At 37.4% G+C, this 16,855-nt stretch overlaps 1 protein-coding gene across 2 annotated transcripts in view; it reads right to left on the bottom strand.

Annotated features, from left to right (window-relative positions):
* THADA (THADA armadillo repeat containing) overlaps positions 1 to 16,855 on the bottom strand; it is a 164,757-nt gene that overhangs the window by 52,805 nt on the left and 95,097 nt on the right. For both annotated transcript variants that reach the window (XM_042789349.1, XM_042789350.1), the window contains exon 30: positions 9,883 to 9,998. In XM_042789349.1, the coding sequence (XP_042645283.1) occupies positions 9,883 to 9,998 (116 nt within the window). The remainder of the gene's footprint in view (positions 1 to 9,882; positions 9,999 to 16,855) is intronic.

Genomic DNA, 16,855 nt, shown 5'->3' on the forward strand with positions numbered 1-16,855 from the left:
CCATTCAAATTTCTATATATAAACAAGGATGCCAGCACAAATTTCTGCAGAGCAAGTACCGAAGAATTTCGATGCACAACTTCTACAGATTTTCATTCTCTTCTCAAACCCCCAATTTTCAATGACACTAAGTCAAGTGACTTAAAAAGATGGCAACTATTTTCTCCTGGATCATTCCTCTTTTTCCTAAAGGGTATCACCTCACTTAGAGATTAACAACAGTAACAACAATAACAGTAACATTAGTATATTGCATTTCTTACATAGATAAGACAGATACAAGTCACTGATTATAAAATCAACGCTGTTTGTGTTGATGTTTACGACATTAGGTTTGGGTTATTCTAGTCAATAGAAATTCAATGTTTTCCAAAGAGGTAGTTGATTTTGCTCATATTTTTCCTCATTAAGAGACAGATGTTGCAAAACTATTAACAGAACAAGCACTATAAATATACAGCAAGCTATGATATTTACTAGACATTTAATGATATAAAAATAAAAGCATGTTTGCTCAAACCCTCAATGGTCACTTAACAAATTTCAAATGCAACCTGCCAATCAATGTCTATTAAATAAAAACCCGTAACATCTCTCTTGTGAATAATTTTAGCTATACGTATCTTAGTCTAGTTAGCTATCTTAAGGATATCTAAAACAAAACTCTTGTAAAAGGTCTCAGAAAAGCTCTGTTCCGCAGTTTCCAAGCTCTTAGAAGAGTCTGAAAGATTTCAGGTATTTCATCCAGTGCTGCTTTATGAACATAAACTAAACTAATTTGTCAAACTGGCATGTAACTTTTATTAAATAACTAACAAAATAGAATTTCCTCCTAATTATATGTAACGTACATCACAGTTTTGGTCACAGTAAAACAACACGTAAGTACACAGGGAGTCAGCTAACATTTTTCAGAGTAAAGTAGGGTGTTTAAATGACTGTTAGCTACTTCAAATGTATACACTCAATTTGGTTAGTCTCTTTACAAATTAATGACAAGATCTGGCTCATGAATCAAGCTAATGTAGAACTCCAGTCAAAATTATATGACTTACAAAGCTGCTTACAAATCCCTGTATTTTGTCCAAAAAGTTCATGACATACTCTTAAGCGTCAGGGTAAAGAAACCAGCACTGGCAAGATTACAAGGGCAACTCTTTTGAAGGCCAATTTATACCTGCCTTGCAAACAAGAAGAGAATCATCTTTATAACTTTCATGTCTGTTTTCATCTCATTTTCAAAAGTGATCAATTAATTAAATGAACTGCCTAGTCCTTCTCTGGTCTTTGATGAAAAAGTCACTCCTACTATAATGCTGTATGTTTCTGGAGCCTTTGGAAAGGCTGAAAAAGCCTAAAATTCATGGAAGGAAGACCTTTTCACAGGATTAAATTTAGCAATAGTATTTTAGGAAGAGCTATGTATTTAAAGAAAAAAAAAGCACGTAATAGCCAAACATCACCCTATTCTTTCTCTTAAATAACATGCTATTGTCAAAAAAAAACCCCTCAGCAACACCTATTAAATTTTATATTTTAGCTGACAGAAAATAAATCAGCTTGCTGGTGTTGAATTTAAAGCCAAAATTCTCCTACTTTCTAGCCATCAAGATTATGTACAGTTTTCGCTTCTGGCAAAAATTGAATCGGTTTCCTAAACTTCTAGTTAATATGCAGGATGTTATTGAAGAAGCCTTTGCACAAATTCCTGTATTTCTGAACTTTAAAAATATTTCTGATGACTCACCATTTTACATACAATTGAGGCTACAATTTCATCTTTAGCCCTAGCATAAATGAAGGGAAGAATTTGGATTCAGTCCAACACGTCCTAATGCCAGCTTGTACTCAGGGACAGGTTCTATGCAACTTCCTATTCTGAGTTTCCCACTCTGCCTTTTTCTTCCATAATCTCAGCTCTTCAGGCTGGCACACTGGCAACTACATTTTAGGTTTGTAGTATATCTTTCTCTCTATCAACTTCCACCTTACTCCTTCCTGAAAAATGGCAAATCTCTGCAAAGTGCTCTTTTTTCTGGTGGTCGGATTCTTTTGATGTGACATGCAATTTTATCAGCTAAAATACCTTCTAAACACATCATGAAGTCGCCTTCTGTGATGTTTGAGTCTTGATATAGTCAACTCTACATAATCCTTAGGGGGCTATCTGTAGGGAGCTTTATCCTTGGAGGGTTGCTGATGAACCAGGCCAAGCTGGTCTTATACTGACCACATTTTACTTGCAGAGAGATCTGGAAAATGATCATTTGTCACTCATGGAGGCGACAAAGCTTATGGAAATAGCACCTACACATACAATGAGCAGCTGGTTAAAAGATTAAATCTCCCGTTGTTTTGGTTATTAGCTTTCAAATTCTGTAGTGTTCTAATGACTGAGGTTTTGGGGGGTGTATTTGTTTAGAAGGCAGCCTTCATATTTTAATCTCTTTTTTCTCAGAGCCCACATCTGTAGCACTGAATCAACATGCACAGCCCTCCTCTTGTCTTCTTGAGGAAACATTAATAATGGATTTAATTATTAAACTTCATCCATAGCATTTTTAACCATGTAACACAATACCAGCACACTGGTAAACATCACAGTCAACAGACCTACATTTAATGGAAAGTGTTTAAAAAAAAAAAAATAATAAGCCTACACTAACAAGTAATCATTGCTGAGTTCCTGGAAGTGCAGGAACACCTGCATAGAAATACAAACATCTAGTAACAGTGCATCTGCTAGCCTACTTGGTGCTGTTGAGATCTTCTTGGAATAATTACCATGTGCACGGTCCCCTTGACTTGCCTGTTCGATAAGACTAGCTCATCCTGCATGATAGCAGGCATTTTCTCCAAAGCAAAAGTTACTCATTTGGTGATTTAAGTTTTTCTACCCCCACCAAAGCCAGACTATTATGTTGCTGTTAGTTTCCCTGGTAAAGGCAGAGAATTTATTGCTTCAAAAAAGAAGCTACACAAATTATTTTTTAATGTGATACCACCAAGAACATCCTGAGTTTCAACTATTAAGAAAAATCAGTTTGTGCTCTGACTGTCCTTGGTGAGTGATACTGAAAGGCTGTGTTTTGTTGGTGTTGGTTTTAGCGTACTGGATTGATAAAATAATCCTTTCCTCTTTTTTGTTCTCTTAATGAGAACTGCATGTTATCCCTTAGCAGCATCCTAAAAAACTTGGAGGTCAAACTAATCCCATGTGCACATTTAATGAATTTTACACAATTAACATCAGGGGTTTTGCGTATGAAGAGGCAAGCTACTAAAACTCTGCTGTTTATTTACTGGAAAATGTTTTCAGATATGGATGAGGATTTATGATCAAAACCTGTACATGGTTTGTGCCTACTCTGAATGTTGCACTGGTGGAGGGAACACACCTTAAACAACCTTATTCAATTCTTAATATTCCCTGAATGTTCATATTTAAGGTAAGAGTATACCTATGAACCAGAGTCAAAGAATGTTTTATCTTATGCAAAGTACATGTTAAACTTCAGTCTGAAGTTTAAACATCTTTGCTGATACCCAAAGCAAGTGTTCCAAAGCAAGCAATCACCAAATCCCTAAATAAACAATCTGTAGCTGTGTTAACGATACTGTTATCAAAACTGGTGAAAGAGTGGACTTGGAGCAGCATAGAAACCTGAATCAGCCTGCTAAAAGCACATAAGATTTAAATGAATGCCTCCAAGAGTACATTTATGAACAATGACGTAACTGTTATGACTCTTCTCAAAAGCAAAGATCAGCCAGGCTAAATTAGGCTCACGGATCAGAAAGTGCAGATTAATAAATTTCCACTGTGCACCTGATGTGCAGTAACTGTTCATACCAGTACACTTTGCTTTCAGCTGGAACAGCACTTCAAAAATATGCCTTGATGTTTTGTGTGTGTAAGAGCACACACATGAATTATTGCTCCAGCCCATCCGACAGGAAGTTTTCAATTTGAAACCTAGTAAATAGACATCCATAGAGGCAAGCTCAGTCGTTAAAACTATTTTAAATTTTGGAATATGGCTGCATAATGCATACAGACCACTAGCGAACATCGGTAATTAATTGCATTTCTCAACATGCAGGTTTTAAAGAAAGAAATAGAAAAGTGAAAAAGTTAGAAAACAGGCAGATGCCAAAACATAGACAAGGCCTTGGAAGGACAAGAAGGTTCGTCTTGATGCAGTGAAAGAGGCAAAGGAACTATCTGAAGAGAAGTCTGTCACTCTGCCAAGGAGAATGATCTTCTGTTCTCCTTAGTTGTTGCCTTTGTGTTTTGAAAGTATGAAAATGCCCTTCCAGCTCCCAGATCATGTCCCCCTTCCCAAAATCACACAGAGACTGCTTACAAAGCTGCAGAGAGTCAAAGGCATCTTGCACTTTTATCTAGATATATCTATCTATATCTAGATAGGCCTTCACGTGCCACTGTTTGTCTTTAATAGCCTGCTCACTGAAAATGACCACTGACTTTCCTAAGGGGCAATGAGCAGAACTGGGGTCCGTTTAGGTTGCACTCTTTGAGTCACGGAGTCCTGAAACCACAGCAAGGCCATATTCCTGCTTTCCACACGGATGGCCTAAATGCACCTCACATGAACTTCCTTCTAGGAAGGACCTAAGACTGGTTTGTCTGCCTCTTGTCACTCACACAGCACTGCCAAAAGCAGAGGGGGGGACACTACAGGCTTGATGGAGTGCCACGGCCATCAACTTGGCAAGTAAATGTTCCCTGTAGTGTTACAAAATACCCGTGAGATTTCCCTCATTCCAGTTATAGCTGGATCATCCTAGAGTCACCCTGGAAAAACCTGGGCAGCAAGTATCTCACTGGGCAGTGAATCTAGTTTTGAGCCTAAGCCCGGAATAACTTTTGCATGTATTTGTTGTGTGAGCTTGAATACTGTGCCCCTACCTCAGGACCCATTTCTATTTTTAACAGTCCCGTCCACAAAGCAGAGAGCTAAGCAGCAGCCCTGCAGAGAATGGGTTATGTGGGTTATAAAGCCAAGTGCACATGCTGCAGGTGGTCAAGTGCTGGCAAACTAGTCACTCTTTGCAAAATGCAAAGCCAGTTGCTTTTATATAAGGCTGTTCCACACAACTTAGTTTCAAGAAAGCAGCCTTCTTAGAAGTAAACTTTCCCAGTGCAGACAAGCTCTCAGCTAAAAAATGGCACATGGCTAGGGGTTAGCAGAGTATGTTATTTGACTTCTGGCAGAACCTCAAAGCCTTTTTCCCCTCCTGTGGTCTCCAGTAAGAAGGAAGGTGGCGGGAAAAAAAAAAAAAAAAAATCAAACTAAAAGCACTGGAAGACAGCATCATACAGCAAAGCTGTGCAATGACATGATTTCACATATTTTCCAGTATCAATAGTTTGTCATGCCAAAGGCTACAAACGAAACAAGACAGGTATTTCCGGGACTTCTGTACAACAAATTACCAGCTCCAAAGGCTGCTCTTTTAGCTTTATGTATTTATGAAGCAGAAGGCACCTAGAGTTAGTCTTGTAACTCCTTGGTATGCAGCTGAGCTAAAAACTGTTTTTGTTTTGTTTTGGTTTTTTTTAATTCATACGAAAGAGCTTTGAACTCTTTCAAAGGCTTAGCTTGATATATTATTTTTTTAAAGCTTTCATCAGACTAATTTCCATCACTTCATTCCATCCCTCAGTTCTCCAACAAAGCAGATTTTATGTTTTTTGTTTTTTTTTTTTTTTTTTTTTTTAAATTCTTGTTCTTCTCAAACACTCTGCATCTCCCATACTTGTAAAAAAGCAATAAACTAACACTGCTGTGGGGGTGAGGGGAAGAAATAACATTACTAAACTACTTTAACAAACAAGCGTATTCTAAAACAAAATAAAAAACACCAAATGAAGTATAAACCTGCAAGTAAAGTCAAAAGTTTCAACATCACCTTCAGAAGTGGAGGAAGGCAGGTCTCATTCACCAAAACATCAAAAGTGGAAATACCACTTCTGAATACTCCAAGAAGTTAGTATTATGAAGATGCAAGAAAAAACAAAGAAGGTGTAGGAAAGATCTTTTTTTTTTCTTCTGTTAAGTCTAATATATGCTAAAAAGGGGAAAAAGCAACCACATCCCATTAACATGACAAGCCTCCCTTCACAACAGACAGAAAATACCAGTTGAAAAAGTGAATGTTTTATGAAATTCAGTTTGAGGAATGCAAGCCATTATTTTATTCTCTAAAGCAAAATCTGGTGAGGGAGTGGAGGAGGGAGAAGAGATTAGTTTACTACAGGAAATGTGCAATAGTTTCTTGAGCTATTCTACACCAGTGCATTCTGATGAAATTACATTCTGGCCCTGAAAAGGTAAAAAACCCAGCCAAAACCCAACCAAACAACCCCCCCCCCCTCAGTTCAACAAACAGCTGAAGAATTATAATCTTTCCTCCAGATATATATATACATGACAATTAAGCCTCATTTTTAAGAACTAGTTATGCAATACAAAGTTTTGTAATTCAAGTTTCTCAAAGAAGCTTGTTCAGAGTACAAAGGAAGTATGTAGTTGAAAGAACACCAGGGAGAACTTTACAGAACTAGCACAGAAAAGTGAATGAAGACCGATGTTTGGAAATATTTCCCCACTTCCCCGAATTCACATGGCATTTTTCTGTTATTTTAACTTTTTTATCCATTTAAGATTTATAGTGAGTGCCTCTGATACCCTCTTTGCAAACAATCACTGCACTACAGGATCAGTGACATGCTAAGTTATCTCCTTCTGAAAAAGGCAAAAGAAACAGATGGAGATTCATCATTTTTTCCCTGTGGTACTCACTCTCTTTGCCCGAACAGAAAGAAGGTAAGAATGAGTGTATGCGGACCAAGGGCCCAGCCAGCCACCACCCTTGGTGACAGTGACCAGCCGCAGATGCATGCCAAGAAGTTTAACAACAGGGCACACATGAAGTGCTGGCTTCTTGATACGCTCTGCCAACACCCAGAAAACTGCACAGACGGACTTACTTAGTTCCACAACTCAGTTGCCAAGCAACCTCCCAAAACTCCTTTAAAACAAGAAAAAGAGAAAACAACAACAAAACCCCACTGTTCATCACAGAACAGTTGTTCAGCTCCACACAGCCAAATATAAATGGTAAGGCTGCACAATGAATATGGCAGACTAGAACGACCAGAGAATACCATCTATTTCAATATATTTGTTTGTTTGTTGGGTTTGTTTTGATTTTAAATCACACCACACTGAACACATTTATCTCAAACAGAAAGATTAGTCACAAGCAAATTTTTTCAGCTTTTTCATTTACTGTAGTCTTAAGTTTAAAACTTATTTGGGAAGTAAATTTCGTTACCAAACATTTCATGCGTAATTTACTTGCTTATTTTAGATTTTAAAAATAAAACCCAAAAAAAGCACACCTTAGCTCCAAGTGTGTACGGCTGTTCAGGCTCAGAGAGAATGATAAAGTACATTAGAAATTTGCAGAAGCCTGTAAAAAATCCAGTGCCTTATCTTATCATTGCAAATCTCTATACTCGTAATATATAATTTTTTAAAATGTCTTTCTCCCCAGATAGTAAAACTTTATGTATAAGCATTAACTGCATAATTGAGAACTGAGAGTGCATTAATATGAAAAGGAGGGTACAACAAACTGACAAAATGAAAATATGCTACTGACAGAGGGTTAATATTAGCACAAACAGCTGAGGCTTTTTACAGGGAAGTGAAGAAGAAAACACATCTCTTCAGGCAAATACATATACCATGTACCAGGATTTCTTAGGGAGAACCTGAAAACATTTCCTTTCTGGAGATAATACCAAAAAAAAAGAAGTCAGCACTAATATGACTGATGTATTAAAAAGGCCTGTTCTGAAAAAATACTGTTGTAATAAACAGAGCCTGGCCCTTACATATTTGCTGCAGGAGAAAGAGGTTTGAATTATTTAGCACTAGTATCATCTTTCTACTGAATTTGGTCTCCGGTGTTGGTTTGTTTTTTTTTTCTTTGTAACAGCATCAGTAGCTTTAATTTAATTAATTACCATTCTCCTTTAAAGACTTAAAAACCCTTATGCTGAGTCAAGTCAAAAGGTCCACCAAATCCACTATGGTGTCTCCAGCTGAGGCAGAGAGCAGATGCACAGGAAAGGGAAGCATAAGAACAGTGACACTTGTCAAAACCTCTCTCTTAACCCTCAAGGTTGCTGAAGAATTTCTTGAGCCAACAGTGATATCTACATACTTGGTAACTTCACTGGGCTTTTCTTCCATGACTGTTCAATCATTTGTTAAAAATCCAGACAGTTTTAAAACCAACAGTATCTTGTATCATGGAGTTCCATAGCTAAACTAAAACTACATGAAAAACTTCATTATTTTGTTTCTTTTAAATCTGTCACCTTGCATTGGAAGGGATGTTAATTACCCATCCCTTTTCCATGTGACTCATAACATTAAATTATTTTTCCAAGTCAACCCTCAGTTGTCCCTTTTCCAGATTAAAAAAAATCTCATCCTGTTTCGTCATTCCCCATCTACAAACTATTCTATACTTGCCAGTCTTTTAACTCTTCCTCATTTCTACTCTATGTTTTTGGGGTTTTACACAACATTCCAATACGCAACATAGATCAATACACAAACATAAGCGTGTTTTCTGTTTTGTTCTGCATTATTTTTATGATATTTGTCCTCTCCCCTCTTGCGCTGTTTTTTTTCAAACAAAAATATCTGCTTGGTTGACCACTCCTCCAAGGTAAAGTCCACACTGCTTTATTCATGTGCATCACTTCACAGTTATTTACATCAAGTATTACCTGCTATATTATCACTCTCACTCTCTCAAGAGAGACTTCTGTAATTCTCAAATATCCACTGTATCTTGATTACCCCAACTCAGTTAAACACTGGCAGAAGACTTCCTCAACCCACTGTTCACTCCCCTTCTCAAAATCACTTATGATTTTGCTTTTGATAACTGCAAAAGAACACAGGTTTTATCAGAGGTCCAAACTAGGCTGTGTTGATGGCCTCCTTCCACTGTGCAAACTGTATTCTGGAATATTGTAGCCAGTTATTTATCTACGCAAGGACTTGTGCTCTCTGTACACAACTGGTTCCTTTGAAGTTTTTAGTGGGAATTTTCAAAACTAATTGATGAGATCAAGTAAATTTAAAAAACAAAACCAAAACCAAACAACTGTAGAAAAAAGAAAAAAGAGAAAAAGAGAAAAAAAGAAAGAAAAAGATTAAAAAAAAAAAAAAAGTAAAGTATTTCCTTGGTTGCAGTATGTAGGTCATCTGAAGATCCTTTTACAGAAACCTATGGAAAATGTTTCCAAAACTACCTTGGATTGTTTATGGGCAGCCAAATACTTTTGATAGTTTCAACAATTGCTATGACATTTTTCTACTACTTTTTGTAAAGGTCAAAGTCAGCAAAAATAGTAACATAAAAACCTCATATATGTGGCATATTTTTCTTAACCCCAAAGCAACATTCATCCTCAAAAAGGCTGCTTCTGTAGGCATTTTCATTCACACTTTTTTTTTTCCCCACAAATGACTAGACAATAAAATTTAGCTGAGAATGAACTAAGAGAAGACTGAAAAACAGTAATGCACACAGGTGAAGTATACTTATGTTTTTCCATCCTTGTTTTTTGAAAACAAAACAAAACAAAAAACATCTTGGTTAAAAAGTCAGCAAGCCAATAAGGCATCTATATTCTAAATGGTTCTAGAAAAATACATCTGTCCACCTTGCCAAAATAAAAAATCATTTAAAAAACCCCATCAGCCAAGCCTTCCATGTGTTAGTAACCTATGTATATAAGCATAGATATCTTGTGTTTTATCTTACCTTTTAGCCAACCACAGTTTGGTTCCTATACAGGTAATGATGTCACCCAGTCCCCGCTGAAAGTCTGACCCAATGAGCTGTTTTGTTTCTAAGTATGACTGCAGCAAGTGAAAAACCTAAATAAAAAAAAAAAAGTTTAAACATTGAAACTAGAGTTTCTAGTCACTGCTTTTCTTCCAAATAACTGTAAGATGAAAACAGCCACCTGCAAAAAGAACAACTACTACTCAGGGAAAAACATGTATTCGTTTGGCATAACAACAGATAGAATCCTTAAATTGCCTCTTCTTTAAAATTCACTTTTCACAGTACTTGCACAACAGAACACAGGAAGTGCTGGAAGAAGTTAACCTCCGTGGAGTGAGCCGAGGACAGCCGGGTGGCCACTGCTCCTACTGGCCCTCCTCAACTTCAGCATCCCTCGACTTTCAACTTCCCCGCGGTGCCGCCCGCTCAGCAGTGCCAGCACAACATCCGCGCAGCACGCTGGCACCTCTGCCCGCTGCCTGGAGCTGGGCTGGTCACATCGTACAAGTACAACCAAAGAGACAGGGAAGGGTCTTCAAAACCCGTACACCGAGCAAAAAGCTTTTCAAAGGCAGTAGAATTACCATCTGTAACCACACTGAAGTGTTCACAGCACAGGAAAGTATCTTTACTCCTGCTCCTGAGATCCCTCATTCAAACCCAGTGGGCAGCTGGGCTTCACAGAGAAAGGAGATGCTCACACCTTTCCCTTCCAAGGACAGAAAAGATGGAGCTCCTACACTCTGGGGCTGTGCACTGACTGGCTCCATAAAGGCCTAGCAGACACGTCCTAGCTACCACGAAGGAAAGTATTCAAGATATAAAATAGAAAGGATGACCTGCAGCTTTCTAGTCAGACAGGTAACAAAAAAAATAATTTCTATTATTGGAGACCTTCCTTTGCTATTTAAACTCAGATTTTCCAAATAGTACTCAATAGATAAAAAATCATTAAGAAAAAATGTACGGTCATCTAGATCATAAGCATGAAAAGAAAATATTAGATAATATATGAAAGCTGCTACCAGTTGCCTAGTGGTGAGGGACTCTCCAAGCCCAGCCCCTGTAGTACCCATCCTCTCTGCATGTGGCTGAGCGTGTATGACACACACTTATGACACAAGTGATATTGCCCACATCATCCCACTAAAGCTTTTACCTTTTCCATTCACATGCAAGTGAACTGGAAACACCTGGGTAAGTTTATTTCTAAATGAAAAAACATGGTGATACGAAGTGCAGTACTGAAGCCTAATGGAAAGATCTTGCTTGGGTTAAGGAGTTTTGCACACGTGCAATTTGGAAACCAGAATAGGAGATACAGGGTGCTAACTCTCCCTCTTTATTTAACTTGCCCTACAGACTCCAAATTTGAAATTCTGTTTGCCTACACAGGTAGGTTACATTGATAGACATAACAGGGGGTTTATGCAAATTGAAAAACTACATTCCCCATTATTTATTGAAACTGGCAATATGCAGAATTTAACAAGCTTTAGAGGTGTTATCAGACCATTTCTGAAAATACATACATAAGCATTTTATATGGAAACACTCTTAATGTGTGAGAGTATTAGCACTTCATACTTGCAAAGTGACAATCTTATGACTAACAGATCAAGCTGAGACCTTCACGTCACTTTGGGAAAAGAAAAACCTTCATATCCACATTTTTACATCTTAGATCTTGGTTTCCCGCATTCCAGCTGTCATTTGCTCCTGGGTTATATTTTTGTTTGTTTGTTTGCTTGTTTTGGAAACACAAGCAGTGCCACATAGCATTTACTTGACACAATTTCTTCTGAGTTATTTTTTGTGAAATTATTCAAGTGGAAAAACAGCTGCACTGGTTTCAAATAAGCACAGAAACAGAACAGAAGAGATGTCAAGAGACTATCTAATCCATACAAACACTGAGGCAGGGTCGAAACATTCTCCGATTAAACAAATGCCTGACTCCTAATCCTGAAAACAGACAAGAAAGCAGATTCCAAAATATTTATTTGCAGCCTCTTCTAGTGTTTCACCGTCAAAATCCAAGCTCTTGAGGTAAGGTGTTCCTCTCCACTCTCACCCTTGCCCTCACGGTAAACAACTGTTCTCTGGACACCAGTCAGTCAGTCAAAAATTTTGTCCTAGTGAGGTACTTATTAAACACAGAGATCACACTGGGGCCCCTCTGACAGGAACAATGAAATAAACTCTCATCTCCCTGTGTTAGCAGGTGCTCTGTAGGCAAGAGACATCCTGGAACTAGAGCTGTCATTTTGTCATTCTTTTCTTTAAAATCTTCTGAAGCCCTCTGTACTGAATATCATTTTGTTGGAATCTTTCCAAGATCCTTTTGAATTTTGATCTTTTTCTACAAAGCACTTTGCAAAAGTGCAGGCTTGCAAACATTTGAGAGTGTCACCAGAGATCTCTAGCTTGAATCCTTTCCTTTAACCCGCACAACTCTGTTTATGAAAATGGTTTATGTAAGTATCTACTCAAATTAACCTTCTTCATGAAAACCAATGCACAAAGTTGCCATTATTACTAGTCTCTCTGTATTTTATTGTGGCTTGCCCTTAATCTCTGTTAAATAATGGACACTACAGAAGAAATGGTATGAAAAAGGAAAATAATATATATGCAGAAGCTTCTTTTATTGCCCGTTATATCCTCTGCTAATTGAAAACCATTTGCTACCTTAACCTTTATGATTTTATTCTTCTGTGCTTCTGTTCATTTCCAGGAATGAGAATGATTTACCTCTAAGCAACAATATAAAATTTGTTTCACAAATATGAAAGGACAATCATATTTTTTCCTAGAAGCTTAAATTAATTTAATCTCTTCAGCTTTGAAAACAACTCTCAAAGTGCCTCCCTCCTAAACACACAGGAAACCTAAGTAGTTTGATAGTTCAAGCAAAAAGTTTTGAGAGAAGGAAAACTGTGCGTACAAAGTAGGTCAAATTTATGGGTTTAAATTAGTCCATGTAGGAAATCCAGTACTGAAAATACAATCAAAACTCCTCTGCAGTTCAGTCTCTATATGAACCATATCTTTTCAATACTATTCAGATGGTAAAAATCAGAGGACATGAGCCATATTTAAGCAGCAGAATTAGAAGGTGCAACTCATGTAAGAGTTTGATTCACTCTTGAAAAACACTGGCATTCATCAGCGTTCAACTACTACAATTTACCTTGTTCTGACTTTTGACATATGCAAAATCCTGATTTTCTCATTATTTCAGTGCAAGCCCTCTATCTTTAATTCACATCCACTCACCAAATTTTAGAGACCTAGAAAGCTTTCCCCACAAAGGAATTATTTTTACCAGAAGATTTTAGAATGCCTAAACTTGAAATTGTAATTAATGTCGGCATGTATTATTCAAAGCCTGATTTTATGTAAGCTAAAACTGGAAGCAACCAAACAAGCAATCTGTAAAAGTTAACCTCAGTAGTTCTTCATTTTCATCATGTGTGACATGTCATTCTTTGGCTTTTAGTAATATTGATGTAGCTTCCACGATCTATGACTGCAAGCCAGACAATGTTGGCATGGGGAGATAGCAAGTTTTATGAGACTGTTTGATACAGATAATAAAATCGACAGGTTTTCCAGCACATGGCTCTCCTCAAGTCCAAAATACTACTCCATTTAAAATCCTCTGCTAAATTCCTCACTTACACATAAATGCAATGAGGTCATGGTGTTCCTTTTGTATGTGGGACTGGTTTTTTATTACATTAACGTAATATATTAATAATTTCTTCTTTTTTAAAGGAAGTTTTCCAAAAGATTTGCACCATCTGTAGAGGAAGGTTTATGAAGACTTACAAGATGTCAGCGATTATCTTTAAATTTGACATGAATCAAGAAAGCAGCCTAAAAACATCTGAGATGTTGGAAGTCTTTTTATTGGGATTTAAGATGCAATACCCAAGGTACTGCCTGTCATTCTGTGGAACCCTGTGTTAAAAGATGGTGAGTTGCTGGATGCTCAAAACCCTTTTCTTTCCCTGAGCAGGCTGCCCAGGAGTCAGACTCATACACCAGCAGGACTGTACAGACTGCCCATTGACCTGGGCAAGAGCTGTTAAAACAGTGCAAGCCATGGGAAATCCAGACACTTAGATACATAATGGGGAACAGTGCCCAGTGACCCTGTCCGAGACCCTCTGGTCTATAAGGTTCTACTAAATCTGATCCAGCACGTCCTAACCTGCTGCAGATAAAACCACCAGCATGGGAAGACTTAGTGCATAGTAACACGGGGAGGGGGGGAAATGGCATCAAACCAGCTCAGGTGTGACACTGTATCCTAATTAGCAATATCCAAGGACCCAGCATGCCAGTGAATGGAAGCCATGTTCTGCCCTCCAGTCATTCCCAACTTCCAGTACCTCCCCTCCCTTCCTTGGCGTTGTTGATGCTTCACGTTCCGCTGTAGAAGCCTCAAGAAAAGGGGAAAAAGCAGAGGCGGGCAGGAAAAGGCAGAGGCAAAAAAGGAAACAGCCACCTCGGTTCCCTGCTGGTCAATGAGCACACACATCCTTCTGTCCTGTTCACATCCATCCCCCACCAAACAGCATGCTTTCGGATGCAACGCTGAGACTTACGTGTCTCCCTGTCATGACATGAAAAAGTTGAGTGTTTTCTTTGTACCCAAGCAGGCCTTAAGACATAACATCTGCTATTTTCCGAGTGTTCAGTTTGGATGATCAAGTAAAAAAAAAGAATACACATTACTTTTTTTAAAAAAAAATAAATACTTAAATGATTAGACATCAGCTGAGTCAAAAACATAAATCATGAGAAGCAGGAAGAAACATTTTCTCCCCCACATCAACTTTGATATGAAATGAAGATGATAATTATCTTTAGAAGCTCTCATATCAGCTCAAATTGCTGTATTCAAGATGTGATATATACTATTAGAATTATGAAGCAATGCAGTGGTGGATGAAAACTTGTATAGAACACAAACTTTATCAAGTGCCCTCAAATCTTTTTTGACACCAAGTGTTCTGCTGCATAACTACAGAGACATTGCAAATGTAACACAACCTTTTAACAGCCACAAACTTGATCTGTTGTGACACACTTTCTGTCTAACAAATTAAAATTAACATTTTGTAGCATTAGTATTAATTTTATAGGAGGAGGAACTAAGGTTTCTTAAATTTACAATAAACTTTTAACTTCAGACATGAAATAATGATTAGGTGGATAGCTGGTGTGCATGCCCAAAGAAAACACAGCCTTCAACATGTTCCTTCACAAAGTACCTCTTAAACAATCAGATTTTCTAAAACCATGTTGAAGGTTATATAATTGCACACTTCTCAGTGAAGTAGCAAAGTTAAATTTTTCTCCCCTTAAGCTGACCTGAAGCAATAAAAACCTCTGCACGCATGCCCTCAGATATGTTTGGATGAAATTAAGTATACAGTAAAAATATTCACATTCTTACGTGCAATACTGAAACAATGCTCCCAGTGTTTGTTTCAGTGCTTCTTATAAAAAAAAAAAAAAAAGGCAAACTGACATCACCCTAAACTGTACATTCACAACATTTAACTTTCTAAAAAAACCACAAGGAATACAGATGTTTCACCATCTGAAAGAAAACACTGTGTAAATACTAAACTTGGGAAAATATGCCATTCACGAAGCTACAGAGGTTGAAGCAACGAAGAAAGCCAAAAAATGGTGTTTGCAAAATGGCAGCAGTAAGGAGTTTACTACACTAAGCTAAATCTGTTTTTTCGGAATTGTTCCATCAAAAGCTTTTGCCTGAGTATTAACAGGCTAGTGAGAAAACCTCAAACATGATTTTTCTTTTCTTCTCTCATTTAAAGGCAGACAAAATTTTATTCTTCTTGTATGACAAATACAACTGCCAAGCTATCTCTGTATTTTGAAAGTGAGGCCCAATTTTTCATTTTTTTTACTATGACTATGTAGATAAAAATTGGCAAGCTTCTGTGACAGGTGAAGGCATTTTTATTAGGATGATAAAAAGTTCAAAGTTACAATAATTATCTCTAGGAAAAAAAAGGCCCTAAAACCCCCTTTTTTCTTAGAGATGAAAAGTGCCAGTGTGATAATTACAGTGGAACTTTTAAAAACCTCAACTACCTCCCCCTAGTTTTCCAAGAAGATATCTATTCAAAAGTAGATGGGAGAGTTTATCACTATCTGATACCATCCTGGTCTGTAAAAATTTGTATTTGTGGAAAACAAATGTAATACTTTTATCACCAGCAAGAATGGTATGAACACAGTCCCTGCAGTTCGTGCTACTCTTGCAAACAAAAGCAGCTGCACAAGTTGCAGGGTAATAGTTTAAAATTAGCACAGAACCACAGTGCACAAACGCGTTGCACCAGACAGCGCTGGTGGCACCCCTGTGCCCCGCGTTCTCACAGCATATGATTCATTCTCTTCCACACTGAGGTTTAGCAACTGTGTGAATAGATCAACTCTATTACGGCTTTCCTTCATCTGAGGTATTTAATTATGAGAAAAATAGAGAGAAGATGATGTTGGGGGGGAAGACTAATATTCTGAATTTATTCCCACATTTAAATGACAATATATTGAAGAGGAATTTCAAATATTTATCAATTCTGTTGCCATTCCCAAACAAACGTGTTTAAAAAGCCATCATTTATTACATTGTTCTTGTAGTCCTGGATTGTTTATATATGCCACATTACTATAGGCACCACCCTTTGTTCCTCCTCCCTCCTTTCTTTGAAGTCTTTAATTTCATGACAGTAATTTCACAACCAACAGATCAGATTATTATTTCTGCCAAATATAAATTATATGATTGTCATATATGATCACTGTATGTGAATACTGCTTCCTCAAATTTGTTTTTGTGTGAGTTAATAAACTCAGTCTGAAGCTGAAATATTTCCCTTTGTAAATATTTTTCTGA

This window comes from Tyto alba, unplaced genomic scaffold, assembly GCF_018691265.1.
Source record: "Tyto alba isolate M040663 unplaced genomic scaffold, T.alba_DEE_v4.0 Super-Scaffold_16, whole genome shotgun sequence".
NCBI classification, from domain to species: Eukaryota; Metazoa; Chordata; class Aves; order Strigiformes; family Tytonidae; genus Tyto; species Tyto alba.